Source organism: Xiphias gladius, chromosome 5, assembly GCF_016859285.1.
Source record: "Xiphias gladius isolate SHS-SW01 ecotype Sanya breed wild chromosome 5, ASM1685928v1, whole genome shotgun sequence".
Classification (NCBI taxonomy): domain Eukaryota; kingdom Metazoa; phylum Chordata; class Actinopteri; order Istiophoriformes; family Xiphiidae; genus Xiphias; species Xiphias gladius.
Genome location: NC_053404.1, coordinates 2354935 through 2380152, shown reverse-complemented (window position 1 = coordinate 2380152; position 25218 = coordinate 2354935). Strand labels below are relative to the sequence as shown.

The following is a 25218-nucleotide window of genomic DNA, read 5'->3' as shown; positions in this document are numbered from 1 at the left end:
CTAAAGTGTGTCTAATTGTGCGTCACTGACAAAAAAAAAAACAAAAAAAAAAATTGGAACCCCGTTGATTACTAAGGAAATGGGAAAGAGAGGGAGGGCAGAAAGGAAATAATCCCAGCATGCCACCACAGTCAGGAAATTACCAGTGCTGCTTGAGAAAATGTTCAGTTATTAGAAAACATTCAACATTAGCAGGAACTAGTCCTGATGCTAGTTGCTGGAGAAAACTCAATTCAGGTCGTGGCACGTCAACCGGCTTGGCATCTCGTTGTATCAGTCCTCAAAATGAGTCAAGATCATGGCTCTTGTCATGCAGTGCAGAGCATAGGGGATACAAATAGCACAAACAGCCCCTCGCAGGGTGGTATGATGTCAGCCAAAAATAGGTCAAAATGCCACTTGGACTCACATCTGTCTCACTTTCTCTAGAATGGCAGGTTTCTTCCCAAAGCTATAGTTCTCAGTCTGAATGATGTGCCGCAAAAAGGGCCAGTCAACTTGCTGTACTGCTCCCCGTGAGGACTGGACTCTCTGGAGCGAGTAATCAGGAGAGCCTCAGTGTCTCAACTGTGCCTTCTTCAGCAACTTTGCAAGTGATGGAGCAGGCAGTGAATGGTTGGAATGTGGGTTGACCACTATGGTTTTTAATGACCAGTTGGATATTCACATCGTAATTTTCGACTAGAGCTTCCAAAAGAAAGGCTTTTTTTGCTAATAGGCCATCCATATATCCATTTTCTGACACTTTCTCTGATCTGGGCTGGGTTAGTACCAGGCTAAGCAAAGTATCACAGACATCCTTTCTCCTTGGTTACTTCCTCCTGATCCTCTTGGGGGATCCCGAGGGCCCCTGGGCCAGATGACATTTGTCGTCCCTCCAGGCATGTTCTGGGTCCATCCAGGGCTCTTCTCCTAGTTGCCCAGACGCCTTACGAAGGAAACTCGAGTTTCCTTGCTCGTACAGTCTCATTCTTTCAATCATTAGTGCCAGTGGTATTTATGTATAGTGTTGACCCTTTTCGTGCCATAAAGAAAAACCTCGTCTTCAGCCCTTAATATAGACATTTTTTGAATGGTTTAGAGCTGCAGCATCTAGTTCATTAATTGATGAAAAGAAAATTAATCAACAACTGTTTTGATAATCCTTTATTTCAGTAATTTTTCAAGCAAAAATGTAAAAGTGTTTGCTTTTGTTTTGTCGTACATGATACAATAAAATAAAATAACCAATGAAAAAATCTGAAGATGAACTGATGATGAAGAAAAATAATTGTTTGTTGCATTCCTACATTGGTTAGAAGCTGGTTATGCCAGGTTGAGGCAGGTCTCATCACATGTTACCACGTTGGGAGTTTGCAAAATTTTATCCTCACCTGAACCAAATTGGGAATAACGAATGTTAACAGAATCATATTTAATGTTTACTGAATATACTGACTAAAATATCTGTGTAAGACTGCAGTCACTGCGTGTAAATCTATTGCCAGAACAGGAGGTCAGTCTCTTATGTTGCCTCGTGAATGGACAAAAGTTCAAAAGGACCAACACGTCCAAACACAAAGCTCGGGATTGTGTCTTTTAGAATAAATGCAATCTTGACAGGAAAGGGAGCGCAAGAACAGGTTTCAGTATGGTTTTTAGTGGCTGTCTTAAGCTGTTTACACAAGTCTTTAGGTAATGCCCCTGTGACCCCGACACTGGACCTCTAATGGCATTCCACAGCCAGAAGAGTCCTGTACATATCCTGTGGACTAACACAGGTTGGTCCAAGCAAATGAATACTTGGGAAAGTCACATGTACTGTAGGTCATCACGCCCAAGCCTCGCTATAGGAGAGGCCTGGTATAATCTTGAGTTCAGTGTGAACAGTAAATATGGAAATAATCAAGGGACCCATGTGATGCGAGGAAATTTGATATCTTTCTTATGAACGAGTGAGGACATGTGTTTATCTCGCCTGGTCGGCTCTCGCAAACACGGACGGCGTGATGGTATTCTAGCGCTTGTGGATTTGTCTTGCTGTGTTTTCTTGTATTTGGTTTTACCTGAGCAAAAAGTGTTTTGCTCAGGCTTTAGCGCATGAATGCTTCTGCTTGTCTTGTGAGTTTATGTGTGGATCCGTTGAGCATGTGATTACAAAAAGTCAGCCATGGGACCCGCTGACAGGGGTGTGTGTACACTCTGCGTGTGTACAAACAAAACACACACACAATGTTCATTGAGCAGCCTTCTTCCAAGTAAGAAAGGGCCTGAAAGTGGCCCCCTTTCACAAATTAGCATTATAATCTGTTTTGTCAGAGCAATTGCTCGCTCTCTATACATTCCCCTGTGTTCTGATTATAATTTATACATCAGTCAGCGATAGAGGCTGGAGATTCATGCCTCTTCCGGAAGCTTATTTATCTTTGTTTATGCCTATTTGTGCTCAGTCTTTCAAGCTATATAGGTGGTACTTCACAGCATGTATAAGCATGCCAATACCAGGGCACGGGTCTCTTTAGCACATCAGGGTTAAGCCCATTACTTGTCTTCGACTGCAATAAAGACATGTCGACTACCACACATATAAAGGCCTAAAGGGTAGTTAAGCTTTATGGTCGCTGTCAACACAAAGGTTAAGTAATTGATTCCCGAGGGGAGGAAAATCGCTTTTAAAATACTCCTGCTTTCCAGCTAGTTTTGTTCGACTGGTGGTTTGTGCGGTCCCCGGGCAGATTCCACGGTCAAGATGTCTAAATGCATTTAATATGAAAAATACATAGCTAGTTACATAAAGAAAGTGAAGTCTATAAATAGTGTCTTTTTGGATATTGGATGTTGTCAGACGGCAGCAGTGAAGTGGGTATAAAGGCTTTATCGGCATGGCTTCACACAACACACACTTTATCTTTTTCTCTTTTTTAAAACAATAAAAAAGAAAAAAATCCAGCAATAGGTAGTGGCAGTGTGCTTGAACCAATCTTGAAAATAAATAGAAAGAAATGGAAAAATGATCGCTACAGTTATTGATCATAATCTCATTTTCACTGGAACAATTTGAAATATTTTGCCTTTTTAATCTGATTTTCGAAACAAGGGAAACTGCATCAGTAAGAGCCCTTTCTTTAGCTCCTTTTGAGAAAAATAGGTTAACTGAAAATCATTTTTTTGCAGTAGAGGAAGAAGAGAAAGAAGTCGAAATTTATAATAAAAGGAGAGGAATATGGAAGACGAGATTGTCAGAGATTACTGTATATATTGTCATCTACATGTATCTGATTTGGCTCAACACAACTAGGTACAGTACCACTGCAGTGCTCAGGAGAAAGAGGGACATTTTTTGCCATTCGCAGACCCTCTAAACAGCTGAGCTATTTTTAGCCGTATTTGAACACAGAATGATCAGAGATTGTTTCTACACAGCAGCTCTAAGTAAAGGTGATGTCTCAGAACAAAAGAGAAAATGCAATTAGATATGGAAGACAAAACAGATGGAATCTCACCCTGTTTGGGTTTTATTTAATGTAGACATCTGTAAATGAGCAATGGCTCCAGGCCTGGCATTTGTCTCTGTCTCATCAGTGTTAAAGTTAGTTATTTCTGGAGCGCACACACACACACACGTATTGATGAGTCTTGCTTGCAGGCTAATTGAAATCTGGACATGGATTATTCATGCCTGGTTGATGAGCCTAGGGAGTCTCCTAACTATGATTTCCAGACAAGTTGACCTAGATGTGCTATGTATGATACTATGATGTTTGGATTGTTAATGAGTTGAAAAATGCTCATTATTGTGTCTGAGGTCTTTACGTCCTAGGTAAAGATGTACACATTTAAATTCACATTTAAATGACATTTTTCCCCCTTTTCCATGTCTCATAGCCAGTGCAGTGAATGTACAAGTCCAATTTCAAAATCAAGCAGCTATTATAAAAAACTACATGTAACACCCATAAGCCAACAGCTCATTTTGACCGAATAAATTAGGAATACATAAATCATGTAAAAATATTTGATCATTGAAGAAGATGAATAATTATGTGAATGCAGTGCATTGAGAAAGCATTCAGACCCCTTCACTTTTTTCACATTTTGTTATCTTGCAGCCTTGTGCTAAAATTAATTAAATTCATTTTTTCCCTCATCAATCTACTTTCATTACCCCACAATTACAATGCAAAAAACTGAATTTTAGAAATGATTGCAAATTTATTAAAAAGGAAAAACTGAAATATCACATTGACCTAAGTATTCAGACCCTTTGCTATGACACTTGAAACATGGCTCAGGTGCCTCGTATTTCACTTGGTCATCTTGGAGATGTTGCTACACCTTGATATGAGTCCACCTGTGTTAAATTCAAATTCAATTCATGTCTCACAGCTGACAATGCACATCGGAGCAAAAATCAAGCTATTAAGTCGAAGGAACTGCCTGCAGGGCTCTGAGACGGGACTGTGTTGAGGCACAGATCTGGGGAAGTCTACAGAAAACATTTCTGCTGCGTTTAAGGTTCCCAAGAGCACAGTGGCCTAGTTTGGAACAGCCAAAACGCGTCCTAGCCGTGGCCACCCAGCCAAACAGAGCAATCAGGGGAGAATGGCCTTGGTAAGAGAGGTGGCCAAGAACCAGATGATCACTCTGGCTGAACTCCAGAGATCATGTGTGGAGATGGGAGAAGCTTTCAGAAGGACAACCATCACTGCATCTCTCCACCAATCTAAAGTAAATTCTAAGCGAAGATACCAGGCACCATTCGTCACTCGGCTAATACCATGCCGACGGTGAAGCATTGTGTTGGCAGCATCACGTTTTTCAGTGACAGGGACAGGGAGACTGGTCAGGGTTGAGGGAAAGCTGAACGGAGCAAAGTGCAGAGATAACATTAATGATATCCGAGTCCAGAAAGCTCAGAACCTCAGACTGGTCCAGACGTTCACCTTCCAACAGGACAATGACCCTAAGCACACAGGCAAGACAACGCAGGAGTGGTTTAGGGACAACTCTGTGAATGTCCTTGAGTGGCCCTGACTTGAACCCGATCAAAAATCTCTGGCAAGACCTGAACATGACTGTCCGACGGTCCCCATCCAACCTGACAGAGCTTGAGAGGATATGCAGAGAAGAATGGCAGAAAACCCTCAAATCAAGGCCTGCAAATCTTGTTGCGTCATACCCAAGAAGACTCGAGACTGTAATCGCTGCCAAAGGTGCTTCAGCTAAAAACAGAGAAAAGTGTCTGAATGCTTACGTCAATGTGATATTTCAGTTTTTTTCCTTTTAAATAAATTAGCAAAAATTACTAAAATTCAGTCATTTTGGGGGTATTGAGTGTAGATTGAATAGGGAAAAATTGATTTAAATGAGTTTAGCATAAGTCTGCAACATAACTAAATGTGAAAAAAGGGAAGGGGTCTGAAGACTCTGAATGCACTGTATTCTATTCAAAAGATGCAAAAAGAGCAATATTTTTGCAAGGAATTATTGACTCTTTTTGTTAGTGTCTAAGCAAACCTATTGATCTGTGCAGTCATCTTTTATTCTGTCTAATTGTTGATTATAATTACTATATAAAGTTTTAAGAACTATATTTGGCCCAACAGCACAAGTGATGGTGGATACTTTTGCAGCATTTTGGTACATCCCCCACTTACGGTAAACATTTTTCAGTGAACTAAGCCATGAAAGCCACTTCCTTAAAACAGTGTAGAACACCCCTGACTACAATTTGATGAGCTGTTTATAACCTAGGCAGCAAATGTCACATTTTGGTGTCAGCCTCTCAGAGCTAAAAATCTGAGTGATTATTTGTGTACCCAGTGTTTCTCAAAGGCATTGAAAAATACACAGGAAGAAATCAGTCATACAACTTTCAGCGATACAGTTTGGGTTGTAAATGGAGCATATGATGGGGTTTGAATCTCACTTTGTCTAATTTAGTTAGACTTGCTCTTTTCAACCAGTGCTGTCACCATTACAGTCAGTATCATTATTACCCTGTCCACACATATCAAGAACATCAAGCACATACATACTCTTCTGGGAAATGTAAGACATTTTGACTTTAAGTTGAATTACATGAGACAGGTTCGAGTAAAGTGGATAAACAAATACTGAGAGAAGAGAGAAAAAGGTCAGATTAGTGCATCCCTAATGCATTTTGATTTTAGAACAAATATGTACATAATGTTTTAAGCTTTTCAAACATACTTAATGTACCGTATATAAGATAAAAGACCAAGGTACTTTTATCTGGTTGCTCAATATACAGTTAATTTGACGGCTGTATTAGCATACTTGTGGGGGGGGGAAGGCAGCTGCACAATGTGTCAAATATTGGCAGTAAAAAAATGTTTGGCCATTTTTTAAAGTCAATTTCTGCCAATAGCATACCATCAATATTGATTGGTCTCCACCACAGAAAAAATTTCTTACTGAGTCTTAGATGGGTTTTTTGCCCTGCTGACCACACAGTCTCTTGCCACAGACTCCACAATATTTCTGATTGTATTTATCCTCCTCCAACTGTAGTTTGCTGAATTACAGTCAGTGCATTCACACCTCATTTATTGGTTAATCTTATCTGTGCGTGTGCATATATTTGTTTATCCGGGGATTGTTGGTTTAAGACAAATGGAAAGCCCTACTTGACAGCTAGACCTTAGTTTATATTCAGAAAGTTCAGACACGTTAACATCAGGCAGATGACCTGTACATGCACAGTCCTTCACTAAGCATTACTGCTGGAGAAACTGTGGTCGAAGTGCCTTGGTCAATTGCAACAAGCTGGTATTTGCACAGAGATGGAAGGATTTCTGATGTAGTCCTGTCATTTCTACAACCTTTAACCTTCCCCTCCTGGTTGTGTGAATGGGTTTTGTTTTAAGGACTGTCTGCAGTGACAGGACAGCCACAGCATTTAAAATAGAAGACAAACTGGAGACCTGCTCTTGGCTGCCAACCTATTAAGCAGGAGGCCTGTATCAACTAGCAAATAGCGGAAGTGGTTTTGAATGGTTGTGAGATTCTGAATCCTGTCCTCTTAAGCGGCTCACAATCATTGCCTCATAAAAACTATTCATCTACTTGACCATTTTCTCATTTGTGCTCACAAAAGCCAGAAACTTCCCAGAAGCAAAAACAAATCATCAGTTTTACTGAAAATGCGATTGCCTGTGACGACCTGATTCTGGTGTGTCGTTTGGCATGACTTGGCCTACACTTGGGAAAATGCATCCACTGCCCACAAATTACCTGCTTGCATGTTCATTCACAGTGCCCCTCTATCCTGAGAAATTGACTTTGTAGTTGTCTTCTTCCAGTTCTGATTAAGAAATGGGAGGAAGCCTCCGGATCACTGATCGGGAATAGTCATTAAAATTAGAGAACATTTCTCCATGTGGAAGGCATGTCAATAATTAATTCACTTTCATCATTATTGAGTTGTAACATAGAGCAAACTTATTATACCCCTTCTGTGGTATGAAATCGTATGAAATCCTGAGTTCATTTCAAACTGATCCTTCTTGTTAGGAGTATGGTGAGGAAGAGTGGGGCATAGGGTGTTGTTGTCACTGTGCGTTGTAACTTGAGTTTCTTATTAACGTTTAAGTTCAAAAGTTGACAATATATCCGTATTACGAAAATGCTGGATGTGTTTGTGGAATGTCAACATTTATAAGGGCTTATGGGCACAAGACTTATTAAAGTGTAGTCAAGGTCCGGCCATGTCCACACAGGTGTGTTTGAAGTCAGCCCTGACACTCCCATGGGACTAAAGGGAGTTTGAAAAGGATTTCCCCTCATGCCTGTACAGAATATTTTCGTCTAGGGCAAGTTGGATTTGTGCAATGAAATTGCTTAACCCTTTGCAATTTTTTTTTGTTTTGTACTTTCAAAGTGTTAAGCTAAGGCTTTCGTAAGGTGGCTGTGTAGCGAAGCGTGGGAATGCCAATAGTCTTTGTGAACCAAGTCTTCTCTAGGAGCGTCTTCCCCAAATCCAACCTTTCAAGATTGTGTTTTTCCTGTAAGCAGGAAGAAAAAAAATCCGTGAATGCCATGGTTTAGAATCTAAGTAGATTCTCATCAGTGCTCTAAAATGGTATAATCAGAAATCCGCTTACATAACACAATCTGTCTAGTTGCTTGCTGAAGAGGGGCTTGCTACTATGTACAAGCTTGGGAACAGGACTCGAAGGCAATTAGATGTGGTGTTTGGGAGCTCAAGAGATCATTAGGGCACAGCTGTCAGCACGCCACTTGCATTACTGGCAAATTTGTGATGCAAACTGGGAGAGACTATTTTGTCTTGATTTGAGCGGAGAGGACAGAGACATCTGAATTCTATGGACAAATGATGTTTACAGGGTTAGTGTTTATGACCATGTTTGACCTTACTGAGCTCTTCACAATAGGATTTGAAATAGAGATTTGCATCTATTACTTTACACCGTATTCTGACCAAGTGAGAGAGACAAGAGTGAGTCCAGACCTTGCCTGAAGTCCATGAGAAGCAAGTCTGAATCAAGTCTCAAATGGATGTTAAAAAGCAATTATCACTGAAAAAGTCTAAAACTAATGGATGAGGTTATGCTATCCCTTTTTCTTCCACACATTGCCTAAATGACACAGAAATGTTTCTCTGACCAAAGGCCACCTATTTGAGCCTGGAACAGCCCGCAGCGTTTTTTTACCCGCCTACTTACCCAAAGTTGAAATGCCCTTAAGCAAGGCACTTAACCCCTAAAGTGCTCCAGTGGAATCCGGTGGTTGTGTTGGGCTTAGTGTAGTGAGACCAGTCGTATACAGAAGTAAAGTCTGGAGACATCAAGTGGTAGGGTTAACAATGACGGTGAAAACAAGTGGCAATTTCTATATCAGTCTTACGATTTCCTCAGTGATTTAGAAATTAATAAAACACCATTGTTTTGAAGTTTATATAGGATGCAGTGGGTTTTGATAGGGTTTTGAGCTGTATTTAAAAATACTGCCTGTGTTTCAAGAAATTCCAAATTAAATGATCACACTATAAAGTTAAGGCTCACTCAAGAAAAGGGAAATTGTGTGTAGTTTTACCAAAATTTACCGTGCTGACTAAAGGCACCAGAGGGAGGTGGAAATGCAGAGATTCACACATCCAATTCTCATGACATGACATCAGCCCTACAGCTGCAGCTGTTGGGAATTTCTGAATAAAGTAGCTTACAGTTTTTCTTTAGAGACATGACCTCCTTGCTTAACCAGTAAACCATAACCCATACAGTAAATTTATTAACAGTGGAGATCCTCTGCAGGGCCACTATGTGTAGCCTATTTTAATGTAATATCATATTAAAGCCCAGTATTTTTAAACCAAGTGAGAACTGAAAATGTGTTTAATAGAATATTCTATCTTCGCACAGGTAATTGAGAAACAGGCATAACTGCCCAGCTGCCCAAGACATGTCGCACGTGCGTGCACAGGGATGCCTCTTAACGCACGGGCGTGCATGTGTATGTATATCTGAGTGCGCATCCTGCGACTACATGTTGCACGGTCGGGCTTCATCTGCCAGAAGCAAGTGAACACTGTTATCACAGAGGCAGGAGAAAACGAGCAGTTTATCTAATGTGGACCACATTGATAGCATTGTATGAGTCATTGTTGTTGTTTAATCTGTTTTGGTCATTTATGTATGTATGTACGTCTCGGCTTCCGTTACCCTTTCTCACCCTGCCATAGTGTGTGTATGCGTCTGTTTTTGCGTCTGTGTGAGCGTCTGTGTGTGTCTGTGTGTGTGTGTATCAGGGCCTTTGTGCATCATTGATAGCACACACTACTATTCTGGTGTGTTTGTTTGTGTTTGATTTGATTTATGCATGCGTGCTAAGGCATGCCAACATTTGAATGTGCGTATGTATCGTGAGGAAATGTAAACACAAACAGAGTATGACAGAGCTTGGCACAGATGGCCTTCCTGTCATCCTCAGCTCCATTCACAGCTTGACACCGGATGAACCCAACAGAGAGAGAGAGAGAGAGAGAGAGAGAGAGAGAGAGAGAGAGAGAGAGAGAGAGAGAGAGAGAGAGAGATATTAAGAAAGGAGCTGTGAGAGGAACATAGGGTGGTGATAGGCTAATGCATCACAACTGAAGAGCTTTCATTGTTCTAGCAAACATGTTTCAGATATTTGTGTATCAAAAACCACACCACACTCACACTACAGGTATAGAGGCAGCAAGGTTTCAAAAACCTGCCCTTTCAGAATGAAAGAGAGTGAGAGCATACAGTCATTACAGTGACATGTGCAGTGTGATTGGCTGTTATTTACAAGCTGCTGAATAGTGGCAATTTCCTGTTTAATGCTTTTGTTTTGAATTATGTATTGAAATATACCAGATATACATAATTGATATGGATCCCCGCTAGTGGTGCATGAATCATGTTCTGCATGGTCAGTGATGGGCAGTGACAGGAGAGAGACTTCACAGGTCATATTGCCTATTAAAACATTACATGTCTGATCTTTTAAAACATGCATCTTTGTTATCATCACACATTTCCCCTGACGCCAGGAATGGAGCACATATGGTGCCAATGATCTGCAGGAAAATTTTGATTTCTCTGTGACGGTCATGTAATGTTTGTTTTTTTGTGACCGTCACTCATGCGTACCCACTTCATTTCTTAATTTTTCAACCCCTCCAGTGCTGTTGCCCCCAACTGTCCATCTCTTACCAAGCACTCATTGGACCCCGGTGCCTGTTCACCCAGCTGTCCCGATGTACCGCCCAGTGTGTATACACTGATGGATACCATGACAGTGCTTTGCCACAGTCCCACCTGTGCTCTGTGTCTGTGGGTTTATGTCTGCGTAAGTGCACATGAGTATCCGCCTGATTGTGTCACAAAATAATTATAGTTGTGACATTTCTCAGTATATTTAGACAGCAGGGCTTGCTTGTTTATCTTTGTCTCCTCACCTGGGTTGCTTCTTTACTACTAGCTCTGTGTGCACACAATACTTAGACAGTTTTACCAAGCTGTTATTATCAACACAGTCAAAGTTAAACCGGCCGTTCTCACAGGCAGATTTTCCCTAAAGTGCCTCTCTTGTTGTGTGATAAGTTGACCTGAGTTTTGAGTAATACTTCATTTCTGCTTTGAAATTTGAGAGAAATCAACACATTTATCGTGTTTCTGCAAACAGGTTCCAACGGGTGCACTGTGGCACATTTTTATGCCTCAGCAACAGCCTTGGCCGGGGGCTCTATCTTTTTGGGTTGTCAATCCGTCTGTCCATCCATCCGTCCGTCCGTCCCGTTCTCACGAGCGCGACATCCCAAAAACACCGGGAGGGAATTTCTTTAAATTCGGCACAAACGCCGTCTTGGAACTGATTAGGTTTTGGTAGTCAAAGATCGAAGGTCACTGTGACCTCACGTCCGTCCCATCCTTGTGAACTTATCTCAGGAATGCCTGGAGAGAATTTCATTACAACTGGCACAAACGTCCCTTTGGACTAAGATTTAAACCGATTAGAAACAAAACACGTCCTGTGCCATAACTAAATAATTCATACACTAATTATGATTAAATCCACTTAATACCATCCATCCATCCGTTCATTAGGTATACTGCTTATCCTGTGAGGGTCATGGGGTGGTGGGGTACACCCTGCAAAGGTTGCAAGTCTGTCACTGGACGTTTAATACCTTTTCATTAAATTCCTTCAAAGTCTTCCCTACATACAGTAATTTATAGGAGTCTGGACAGACATGGAAGTAAACTGTCATTCACCCTCCATGGAAAGAACGACTTCCTGTCTCCATCACAAGGGCAATGTGTGAAGGTGTGCACATGACGTAAGAAATCAGTGCAATGGTTTCGTTACCAGTGTCGCTGCATCATCAAGCACAATAAGACTCAGCAGCAATTAGAACGGTGTAGTGTACAAGCAGATGGGAGAAGCAGAGAGAGACAGAGAGCAAAAGAAAGGAGGGAAAAGACAGCTAGCCCAGCTGTCTGTCTTCGCCTTTGATGGGCTTGCCTCTACCATCTGAAACGTTACAAGCCAGCGTTGCCTAGTTACAGCGAGCAGAGGATGCAGGGATGGGAGGAGAGAGAAAGAGGGAGGTGGGTTTATGGTTCTCATGAGGGGGCAGAGTAAACGAGTCCTCTCTCTGCCCATGGAATATTCAACCCCTAAAGTCCCTTTACTTGCATCTGTGTCTCACTCCTGCTCTCTCTGCCTGTCTTTGTCACACATACACACACTGCTCTTCACAGAGTTTTCAGTATTTTAAAATGGTCTATCAGTGTTTTTGTTTCTAACTAAATGGTAAACATATTCTAACTAAATGGTAGACATATGAATTTGAGTCATAAAGTCTCAGCTGTTGCTTAAAAAGCAACGTGTCACGTGGGCAGCAGGATTTCACGCCAGGCAATGAGAAACATCTGAGAAAGTCTCACTGTCATCAATAATTCTTCGGTTTTAACGCATAGCCTCAATAAACAGATGGAAGTGAAATAGCTGACGTCTGATGTTGATGTAGTTAGGCGTAAGGGCCTGGAAAAAGACAAAAACGACTTACTGGCCTCTCCCGGTGAAATTTAAACAACAATTTGGAGTGTAGCCACTCTCTCCTTGCCTTTACAACATCTTTTTTCTCAGTCTGTCTGTCCTTGCAACATCATTCACTGCTGCTTCTTTTGTCCCCTTGGCATGTCAGTATAGCTTCCTAACATATTGAGAAGCCTGTACAGAAAACATAACTTTTGTACTGTGTTGCATGTGGTCTGTCAGCAGCATTTATGGTGCTTTTTGCTTTTTAGGGAACAGTTTTACTTTTCTTTACTCCTCTTCCCTCCCCAGCCATCTGTCCAGTGTAAAAGTAATCAACAGCAGTGCTCCATATCTGACGCATCAGTACACATGGCCATGTACACTGCCAGGGAATGTCACAGTAACAGATCACAGTGATGGATTATAGGAATGTGGGACTGGGTGTTTGCTTTCATGTAGTACTCCAACACAGACTTGTAAGGCTCTGCTTTATTGTAGGTCCTCACGGGGTCTTTCCTCGTCTGAGTCCAGGGTGTCTTCCCGTCACAGAACAGGACGTGGCTGTGCAGGCAGACTGGAGGTGTGGTGTGTGCGTGTTTGGTAACATATCCATGAACTTTCAACCTCCCATTCGCATATTTGTGTGCACGTACTGTACGTACGGCGCGGTGGGCGAGGGTGCGGATTTCTGATCCCTGCTGCTACTTTCTTTTTCATTATTAGCAATATAATGATAAATAATTTACGTGAAAGCCAAAATTTTTTTCTTCCATCATAATTTGTTTTAGTGTTTTCCAAGTTAGACTTTTTGATTTCAGTCAAATTCAAATTCTTCTTTGACGCACAAGTTGATGATGAAACTGATTGATAATGTCAAGTTTTTAAGCACCTTTTTTTTCGTTGTTTTTTTTTTTTTAAAGCAATGCTAGTGGCTTGGCTGGAGGGATAGCAGTCAGTTGGTCCACCACTTTGATCCAGACTGAAAAATCTCAGCAACTATTGGATGGATTACCAGGGAATTTTGTACAGAGAGGATGAATCCTAATGACGTTGCTGTGTTTCTTTGACTTTTCCTCCCACACATGAAATTCATTCATTCTTTCCATCATCTGGATGAATTTTTTTTAAGACCAAATTCCTGTAAAACTAATGAAACTCCCATCGGCTTCAGCTTTGCTTTTTCTTTAGTGCTAATTAGCGAATGTTAGCTTGCCAACATGCTTAACTAAGATGGTGAACATGGCAAACATTATACTTACTAAATATCAGGTATAATGATGTTATCATGCTGACGTTAGCATTTACCTCAAAGTACCACAGTGCCTAAGTACAGCTTCACAGAGCCACTAGCAGGGCTGTAGACTCTTTATCTTGTTAGGACATACTGTATGTCCAGAGGATAAAAGCATGTTTGACATCCTTTCATTAGAGTTATTAAAGAGAAGTGAGACTCATATAAGTATTCGGGCATGATGAAGAACTCAGGAATGGCCCGATTTCCCACTGCTGAACTGACCAAATGTGAAAGTGGAAGGGAAATGTTTAAACTCAGTCCCAACTTGACTGGCACTTCTCTTTCTTCTCCAGTCTGTGGTATTTTCGCTCTGCTTACAACACAGCATTTTCCAAACTAACACAGAAATGCAGAGAAACGAAAAAAACCTTCTTCCTCGCAGCATTTATCGTTCACCAAGTAATTCACGCAAGGGACACAGCAACACTCCCGACATGTGTTGTCAGGCCACTGTGGCGCTGACTTACTATTGACTGCTCTTAAATTGTTGTAATCTTGTACACGATTGTCTCCGCTTGAAATATATAGAAGTGATAGAAACACACACACACACACAATACTGAAGTTGTTTTAATGGTGGAAGTTTTGGTGTGATGAGAGCACACACTAATAAGCACATCCGTGTGAGTGAGTTTCATTGAAGTCATGGAAACAGGAATATATTTTCTTTGGAGTTCAGGTGAATTTTTTCTCAGCCTATTCCCCTCTGTCTTCTTGTCCCTGTTGGCTTCTCTGTAATAAAAACTCAGCCCTTTTCCGAGGATGAGTCTTCATTACTGCACAGAGTTTGGCAGATGTCTGCAATCAGTGATACAAGCTCGGGGGTGGTTTAAGCTGCTAGGGAGAGTTGTGATGGCGCTACTGGGGGCAGCTCCATTGATGTGTGTGCGCGTGTGTGTTGGGTATAGAGAAAGCTAAAAGGATGGATGAGTCATTAAGCATTAGTCTTTTATTCATTTGGTTTCTCATTCATTTATTCTCTCTACAAACCATTAACCCTGTCTCTCTTCTAGAACACTGATTTTCTGATTTTTGCGAATTCAGTGCCCAAATCATCTAACAGTAGATTAAAACAGCATTTTAAATTAGTAATTTTTAATGTTTGGTGTGGATTTAGGTAATAAAAAGGTAGCTTGTTTTGATCTAGAACTTCTTCAATGGATTTATAACCATTCCCCAACACTGGAATGTGAGCAGATGGGATAAATGCTATTAAATTGTTTGTAATGGTAACATAAAAACCTTACCATTACAGCTGTGGCCTGCTCGTATCACACACACTGTTCAAATGAAAAGACGGGTGGCCGTGTCATAAAGCGATCCGGTGGTTAATGCCATAACACAGATAACATGCTTAATGCCACAGCAGAGCTCATAATATTTTACCACCTCTGTGCTCTGCAAAGTGTTTAGTTGAACGAGGCAAGAGCCGCCTAGCTGTCAAAATCTGCCCTCTGTCGCACATTCACAGCATGTGTCTCATTCACTGACAATGCCCACTGTGCACGTCAATGACTGTGTCCTCTCTTTTGGATTTCTCACTTTCCTTATTTTCCCTATTATCAGACACACACACACACACACACTCAGCACAGGAGTGTTATCAGGGCCCGCTCACAGTAAAATGTAGTGCAGAGATCCTAAAGTTTGCACCGTGATAAGTATCAGATGAAAAACTCTTTTGCTTCGCTGATCAAAACTGCACTCCAGAAAGCAGATGGAAGAGATTCGAGGGGACATCGAGAGAGACTAAAACACTGGCCAAATGGGGCGAGCGCTTAAATAGTTTAAGGTAAATCCACACAACAGCATGCTGTTCTTAGACACTTTGTGTACCAACTGAGGACTGCTTGGATTGCTTTGCCCCGTGCACTGACTTCTCAATAGAAACCGTTTGGTAAAATACTGAATCACATACGGGTGGTCAAAACAGACAAAACATGATTTGATTTGATCCAACATGGCATTCCTTTTAACTTATCTATTTTTAACACCAGCTACTGTACATCTTGTGCTCTTTTCTCAAACCCCTCCATTACAAGATGTGCTGTGTGCTTCTTATCTTAACCGTGTGGGTGTACTGTTTGATAGCATGCAGTCTGATGTTACAATCTGAAGTCACCCTCATGACAGGCTCCTGAAGGCAGGCAGGGACAGTCCAAGTTCACCGCTAACCATCCTAATACACATATTCCCGTTCACAGTGGAACTAACGCCAGTACAAAGGGCATCAGTTTCCTCTGCAGGTGGTTGCAGCTGGCCGAGGTGCATGTTTCAGGGTCCTCGAGGCTCATAATGAGGCACGGCTGCCACCTCAACTACGATTTACCGAACATGATGTCAGGGACCGTAAATGATCCTCCTCGACCCAGAATCAGAATAAACTGTAAGGATGCAGGGTAAATAAATACTAATAATTGATTTCTTATCTTTTATGATTCTGTATAATTTTCCAAAAATTGATTCTTCTACACTGATAATGAACAGAACAAAAAAGAAGAATCTCTGTGCTGCAAGCACTGCCTGGAGGCCATTGTAGCTGCTAATTATAAAACTATGGGGAAGGAAAAATTAATTGAACCAGCTCAGTCTTTAATGAAGGCATATGGTTTTGTTTATTATTTGGAAAAGTTCAAAGTAATAGCAGTTATTACTGGCAGTAGTCTGAAAAAAGTAAAACATTCAGAATTACAAACCGTTGCCCTTATAACTAATGAACTGTTCTCAACTTTATGGATCCAGTTGTAAATGGGTATGGAAAACAAACAGTCATATGAATGAAGGCAACCACTGTATTAGGAGTGGTTGATATGGGTAAAATCCCTTATTATGGTACATGTTATTATATATTGTGTTATTTATATAAGTCGTCATGTAGTAAATTTTCCTGTAAAATTAACTATTAAACTGTTTATGGATAAAATAGCTGGAGGAAAATGACTGTTTTTGGCTAATGGGCCTCTAGCTTGCAGCATGGGGGGAATACAGGCTGAATTGTATTCCTTTATTAGACGGAAACTAAGGGAAGAAGAGCCATGAATTGTAGCTGTGTAAGTGTCCATTTTATTTGGATTTTGTCCTTCATCTTTCCATACTATAGGTGTGTTCTGTTGGGTTTCTGTAAGAGTGGAAGTGGTGGAAGTTTAGACACGTCTGTCTTAAATCCACACACTGACCTATTCCCTCCACTCTTTGTTTAGCCTACCTCCCTAACAATGTGTAACGGCCAACCCTTACTTCATTTCCTCTCTGCTTCCTGAAATGCAGGAAGTTGGGTGCTTTCGTCTGCCCCAGGTTGGAGAAGGGGAGAGAAAAGTGGGGAGGGTGGAACCACACCAGAAGTCACTGACAGCAGCCATGGTGTCCCTGGATAGTCAGCTTCCTGGCTTTAAAAAACATTGCATCATCAGGAAATCAAGAAAGCAGTGAAACTTATTATTAAGTGTATACTTATTATTTCAGTTCAGTTTTGAAGTAGAAAAAATTTCAAATCACACAAAACACGATTTCAGCTTTCAGTCGAGCAGCGTGTGCAGCATCATTAACCAACCTTCAGTTCTCCTTCACTGCTCTTTGCTTGTTCCCACACACAGATCTTTTATTCAGCACCGCCTGTCTCTTCCTCCTACAGCATGGCAGCGTATGTATGTACATACGTGTGTGTGTGTGTGTGTGTGTGTGTGTCTGTGTGTTCGTGTGTGTGTGTTTGTGTGTGTGTTCATGTCCTTTGAGGCTCTTCAAGTGGCTCTCCAACACAAAAAGACAGTAGTTCAAAAGAGTTTGGACACAATAGCGGTGGCTCGAATGCGTAACCTGTAGTGTACTGAAAGAGACTCTCATACCCCCCCAGTTTCTCCCTAACCTTTACTCTCATCTCCAGTTTTCTTTTCTCGTATCTTCTCCTTCTTTCTCCCCCTCCTGTCTCCATTTTCTTTTATCATTTCCGCTCTTTTCTCTTCCCGCTGCCGCTGCTGTCTTCTCCCTCCCTGTCAATGACATTTCAAATCCTTCACTTATCACTTCATTTTCTGCCCTCTCGCCCTCCTTGCCCTGTTTTTCTCTCATTATCAGCCTCTCTGTTTTCTTCTGTCTCTGTCTCACAGCATCTGTTTCTCATTGTCCCTATTAGTGTATCAGGGTGTTGGTCCTCTCTGACCCTTCTGGTTTTACTGACCTCATCCAAGAGACCAGGAAGCTGCTCATGGGGTCACCGCCCCACACTGCGTGTGTACATTAGTTTAGTTTTTTGAGTGGATTTGTGGTTGCAATGTTACATTGTCTGTGTATTAACATTCATTTTTTCCCCAAGGTTGGTCTGAGATTTTGGGAGTTAATGCTTAACCCAACCCGGAACACGATAATGATCGTAACCTTATGTCAACAAATGTTTCCTCTCAGGCTGTTCGGGATATTAAATCAACTCACCTGGCCACCATAAAATTCAAGCAACCTAGGAGATTTAATACCAATCCACTGTTGAAACAACAGTGGTTCTCTGTTTCACTAACCACAGATATGAACACGATGTCTGCAGGCCCAGAATACAGTACAAAAACCCTCTAAATCCCAACTTTTCTTTGTAAACTTCTTGTTTATAAATTAACAAAAAAAAAACCTCATGTTCCAACATGATTTCGCCTGTGGGATTTAACGAGGGCAGAAACCGAAAGAGATGTATTCGGAGGTTTTAAATAGCAGCCATCTGCCAGGTGACAGTGTCTGTAGCTGGCTGTAGTTTGGCATATAAATGTTTATCAAGGGAGGATTGCATGTTTAGGAGTCAAAAGCTGAACTGTAATCTACCAATAAACACTAGATCTATTCTTCCATTGTGTTTGTGTCCACAACTTTAGGTGGATGAAGCAATGACTATCTACACCAGGAAAACAAAAAAGCAAACTGAGGCTGTGAGAAGCGATGATGAATTACAAACTTAGGTTACATGACAGAATGAGAAGATTTTCCAGGTACATGGTGACAGAATATTAAAGAAAAAGATGTACATGTCTTTTTTTTGTCTCTGTGAATTTTTAGTGACCTTTGTTTCACTTTTTATTGACTTTTTTTAGGCTAAATGATGAATCGACTAATAAAAAAATAACGTTAATTAATTGATATTGACAATAATTGTTACTTTGACCTCTGAAACACGCTGCTTTACCTCGTTTAATACCAGTTAGCAATAAACAATAAAATTTTATTTTGCCATCAGAAGTTTTACATGTGATTATATGCAAAAATTAAAAAGTATTTTTTTAAAAAGACATATGAGAATGTAAACCAGTATCAAATAAATAAGGTAATAGGGAATGTTAGTTACTCATCTAACCTCTGATTACAATAAATCTGGTAATTCTAATGCAAAGATAGAGATAGCTATCAAAAGGCATGTAAAAATCACTAACTATTCTTTGTAGTTTAGTCACTTTAATCTGAAAATGCTTCGGGTTCCTTATAAACAAAGATGTCCTAATCTGTAACCTGTCCGAAATAATAGAGGAAGTGGATGTAGAAAAGAACACATTGTAAACTCAATGCCTTAATTAATATTAAATGCAGGCCAAAGCAGAATGCCAGTCTTAAATGTAGCTGCAAACATTTTATTCTACATATACTTACTGTACATTCTATTTATTTTAATCTTCATGTTAAATTCTGTTAATAGGACACTGGTCTCATATTTCATTTCATCCTGCTTTAAAACATCTGAAAAAAAGTCAATTCAACTTGCAGACACCTTATGTTAGGGAGTACTTGGTGGCATATAGATGTACCTGCAGCAGTCAGCGTCACAGTCAGAAGACAGATGTTGTAAAACCCTGCTGTCAGAGGTCATCAGCTATCCAGTGCTTAAAGATCTTCTGCTTGTGATTCATGAAAGTTTCTGTTTGCCGCTACGGTCTGATCTGGCGAATGATCCTAGGATCCTATGTTTGTGCAGAGAGTGATCTAAAACAAATCTCTACCTTTCTGCTGTGTTTGTTTGGCGCATCCATTTACGAGCCGCCGTTGGTGCAGCAAACTGTTGGCTGACAGATTGTTTTTCCATTCAGCTCAGTCCATTACAAGAGAAGTGGTTAACCCCTAAAGCCAGTCCCACATTTTTAACCTCAAAATGAAAGGTTTCAGTCCACAATGGGTTGTAGTTATACTGGCGAACCATCATGGTCTGATGATTCTGACGAAACCTAAGGTATTCAACAACTTAAATTATAGTCTTTTTTCCTGACAGCAGTCATTTTTATTTGTCGGTGTCTGAGAACTTTGAGCACTGCAGCTCCAGTCATCTGCTGCTGAACATGCATCAGGAGAGTCATGAATTAGTTCAGCTACTAAACCAACAGAATGCTGAATCTAAGTGAAATCATTTTGTACCAGAAGTGTATTCTGGTTGTCCAGGTTTACACAGTATGCTGTATACAAATCAGTGTTGAATGGATCTATAACTTTGTGAACTTCCTGTCAGACAAACGTTTTCTTTCCTCTTTTTTTTTTTTTTTTTAGATCTGCCCATGGAATATAATCCCTCTGATCATCCCCGGGCCAGTACCATCTTCCTCAGCAAGTCACAAACCGATGGTGAGTTCTGCTCGATTTTATTGGCACCTTGCGTTTCTTCAAAACCTGTCTTTGGAATTCTCTCTCTCCTCGGTTTGCAAATACATTTCTGTTGAATGATCAGTATGATGATTATAGTAAGATTTTTTTCGGATTGGTCCCTGAGAAAGTGCCATGGGTGGTATTACTTCAAAGCAGAGAAACACATTAAAAATGAGTTATTGGTGTTTGGGCTGAAAACAGTTTTTCTGTCAGTGAAGCAGCGTTTCTATCAGGCATACATATGACCTACTCGGACCAGGCGTGTGTGGTATAATGCAAATTGAAGAAATGTCCTGCGTTGTTGTCATGGCTTTATTTGAACACACTCAATTACCATAAATAGTCACAGAAGTCCATCTAATACTCGCCTGTACGTTCTGCAGTAAGGGGCACATTTAGATGCACATCAGGCATAAGAAATGTGATTATGGCATTAATGCCCCTAAGGAAAAGTCTGCATTTAGCGGTAGATTAATGAGCAACTCTGTCATGTGCCATTCACATCTGTTTCTGTTGGCCTTCTCTTTTGGCCTGTTAAATTCCCATAGCCATCTGATGGTTGTATGACCCAGGGTATGCATTCTGTCTGAAACCTGGTATTTTTAAAGCACTGTGAAATTATACATGTCTTATGCAGCTGTGCATGTCATGCTGCCTGAGTATAATTCCACACAGCTTTCCAATTATGTAATGCATATCATTTGAATAGTAACGTTGCACACACAGTTCAGATAGTTCCATCGAAGAGCTTTAGTTTCGGCTGGACCGCAACAGCGGGGCAAGCCCTATAAATGCGAATGTCTGTCACTGACTGACTGAGTAACTGGCCGAGTGATGACATTACACCATTGGTCGGCCGGTTGAGTGTGGGAGTTTCCCCACTGGCTGTTGCTCTGTCAAAATGAATTAACATGAGCTGTTTGTTTTATGGGAAGTGTTGCCAAGTTAAAGCCTTTGTTGCTAGATTTACCAACTTAGATTACCTACAGTCCAGCGAGTTTTTGGACAAACCTTAGCTACTTCCCTAGAAGAGAGTCACCAGTGTTGCCCCGTGAGCGCAAGGTCGGGCTTTTCCTCCACAGGCACACGTGTCTGTGCCTCTCGATCCACTGACCGCATGGCAGCTGACACAGACGCGAATGAGCTTCTAACTGTCTCTGTAATCACAGCTCAGCCATTGTCTTTAACTAATGTGGTTGGTGATATGTCAGATGACATCGCAGTTATAAAATCAGGGCAGATCAGCAGCTTGGAAATGACTTGGAAGTGACCGCTGGCAAACCTGTAGTCTTAATGGGCTGCGTTTCACTCACTGTTTCATTACTTGTTCTGTTGTTTGACAACAAAAGCAGAAAAGCACGTAAATGACAGCAGCTTCATTGGGAATTCAGCTGGATTAAAATACTGTATATGTGAGCACAGAGAGTGGGAGAGAAGCAAACAGATAAAGGGCTGAAATGGGCAGACACTAGGCAGACTGCAAATACAATGCGATGATGGCATGAATATGCTAATTAGCGGTATTACATCATGTAGCGATGTTTTGAGGATGCTTTAGCTACTTTTGATTGAAAGCAGTCCTTTACAGTGGTTCCACAACAGTTTTCAACTACGTCCTCAAAAGTCGCACATTGACCATAGACGGTCCGGCCTTACACCAAGTTTTGACCTAGTCTTGTTCTGTTTTCTCAACACTTTACATGACCTAGCTCCCTCAGAGCCCCTGTTCCCAACAGTCCTCTCTTTCACTTTTGGCATTGAAATACTCTGTGTACCTTTGACAATGCATGTTTTGATTTTGCATGTTTTGGCATTGGTCCTCAAAGACGTGGCGCCTGTTGACAGAAGTCTTTCAAAGAGCAGCATCGCCATATGTGGCAGATTGCGCATCAAGCAATAAGCAGCTTGCAAAAAACTATCTTTATATTTCAAACTCATTCAAGTCAAGACATGAAATATGCCTTCTACTTTGTGGGAAAGCAAGGTTGTTTCATTGATGCAGAGATTTCAAATGTGGAGCTTTTCAAAAGTACCCTTGACCAGCATCCTTTTATCCACCATAAAGGCTTCAGGCAGGCTCCTGTGAAAATTTCATACCAGCTGCCTTTTCATCAGATTTTCTGAGATACACTGGGGAGTTTTGATCATCTCATGTATCTGCTGTCAGGCAGGGCGAAGTCAGAGCCGTCAGCACCCTTCAGTACACTGTATTATCACATTTTAATCAACTGAAATGTGATAAAGTTGTTTTTTGAGATTACTTTTCAGTGTAGAACTAATCTCTTTACTGAGGTGATAAGAGGATTAATTGTCGCACATATACACACTGGAAAAAAAACTGGTGCAGCTGAAGAGTTTGTAGCCTGAAGGCTGATATATTGATCTGATACTAGGGGCTGATACTTCATGCTATTTTTTTTTAGCCTTATCAAGCTATTGTTTGAATGTCTGCTGGCCTATTTTCTCAACATATTTCACATACAGAAATGCCAATAAATGCTAATACTGGATGCCATACAATGTGTAATTTTGTACACTCCACACTCTATTTCATTTAAGTCCATTGTGTATCTGTGTCATAAGCAAACATAGAGACAACTTGGACTTTTGTTTTTCAGTTGCTGTGACCAACAAGAGAGGTAAGCATGAATGTGTCTGGTCTCAGTAGGCAGGTAGCATTACTGAGTGCTTGGGCCGGACGTAGTCTCATGCTTTATTGTATTTTTGTACTCGCTCCGCGTTGTTGTCTTTTAGCAGGTTACGTGTCTTTGCTGCTGAGTTGCTGATAACATTGTGTTTGTGTGTGTTTGTGTGTGTTTGTGCCCATGCACAAGTCGGTCCATGGGTTACACCATTCTGAACAGGGCTGCGTAGCCTTAACTGAAAAACTGTGAAATGTTGCACGTCAAGTTATTTTTCTCAGCAGCAGCGTTTTGGAAATCTTTTCTTTTGAGAAGGTGTGAATGAAATAAAAGTTGCGGCTCAACCGGGAGTGTGAAACTGATTTGGAACAAGTATCAAAGTACATTGTGTAGAAGGATGTTTACAGTGTTCATCCTGTTGTTTAAATGGATTGGTGTAAACAAATCCATTCTGAAATCACTGTCTTCAGAATTGTGATTTAATTGTTTTTTTTCACTAAAATATGCAGCCCCAATTATGACGCAAGAGCCTGCTGCTTTTTGCTAGGAAGCAGTGCCAGTGCACACAGTCACAACTGCTCAGTGGGGGAAAAAAGTGCATTAGAGTATGTGTGTGTGTGTGTGTGTGTGTGTGTGTGTGTGTGTGTGTGTGTGTGTGTGTGTGTGTGTGTGTGTGTGTGTGTGTGTGTGTGTGTGTGTGTGTGTGTGTGTGTGTGTGTGTGTGTGTGTGTGTGTGTGTGTGTGTGTGTGTGTCAGAAAGCTGAAACACAGACAGTACCGGGATGAGAGTTTCCAGTCAGCGTACAACAGCACTGTGTGTGTGAGACACTGCACTCTGCATCCGCTCCAGTTTGCTTTGCCTCCCTTGCCCCTTGTGTGTTTTCCTACATTGGAGTGATAACATACAGTATACACATATAGACACGCATGGATACACAAAACAGACACAGTGCTGACTTACAGCTGTGTGTGTGTGTGTGTGTGTGTGTGTCTGTGTGTCTGTGTGTGTTATGTCATATTTGGAATGACACAACACAACACTCAGAGAAGTGAGCTCTACAGATCATCACGTCCATTAGGCATAATTAGCACTGCAAATGAGCAGATTTGTGTGAACAGAAGGACATGAAAATAGATAAGCTCAAACGACAGCCTGCACTTGAATTAAAACAGTCTGTATGCTTGAGTTAATTCGGACTCATGTATGACAAAATGATGGATGGATTAAAACACAATTTTCAATATATCAGGAGAGAAAAGCACTTTCGTGTCTCCGGGTACACAGAATGCTGTGTGCCGAAAGTGCTTTGTATTGTTTAATGTACTGTCGAATAATTAGAGGAAAAAACTGCTCATCCCATATTTTCTCAAAATCTATGATAGGGAACTCATGAACCCTGGATAAATACTGCTCCCTGTCTGTCAGGGTTGTGTACTGCACTGATACTGAGCTGGAAGTGTGTGATCCTGCTGGCTACACCAGTGACCCCTGTCCCTTCATCTTTCTTTTCAGTTCGAGAAAAACGGAAGAGCCTTTACATCAACCATGTAAGTACGACCAAAGACTCTGTGAAAGAGTAGACCTTGGGAACACCTATTGCAAATGCTAAAGTTGATCAAACTAATTTGATTATTTAACTGTGAAAAGATCGAGCCAGTTTGGTCAAGTGATACAAGTGTGATAATGATGATTTTGCAGATGGTAATTTTATTGTCTTGTATTTTTTGCAAGTTCACACACATTACGGAGAACAAGGTAAAGTCCTGAGAATAACCCTTATAAATAATCCAACCGTTTTTATCATTGTCCCGCCGTCTTCGAACCCCACAGTTTCCACTTGTAGCCTTAGTCAGGTATGTTGAATAACCTGAAAGAAACTCAGCATTCAGATGTAGTTAAGAGTCATTATTTAGATGTAGTAAAATATAGTAGAAATAATTTCATCTCATTATGGTGTAGTTCATCTTTGCCCATTACTCCCTCAAAATATGCAGTTTCAATGTTGAATCAGTAAAGTTTTTTTTTTTTATCTTAAAAAGAATAGTTTTTCTTCTTTCTTTCTTTCTTTCTTTCTTTTTTAATTGCAACTGAAAAATTGCAATTACTCAGTTCCTGGAAGAAAGAACTGTATTATCCACACTGTTCATCTA

General features: G+C 40.9%; 1 protein-coding gene across 2 annotated transcripts in view; it reads left to right on the top strand.

Moving 5' to 3' along the window:
* ccny (cyclin Y) overlaps positions 1-25218 on the top strand; it is a 39741-nt gene that overhangs the window by 1782 nt on the left and 12741 nt on the right. For both annotated transcript variants that reach the window (XR_005707465.1, XM_040126854.1), the window contains exons 2-3: positions 20330-20404; positions 24581-24615. Coding sequence is in view for 1 of the 2 variants with exons in the window: in XM_040126854.1 (XP_039982788.1) it covers positions 20330-20404; positions 24581-24615 (110 nt within the window). In the remaining variant the exon portion in view is untranslated. The remainder of the gene's footprint in view (positions 1-20329; positions 20405-24580; positions 24616-25218) is intronic.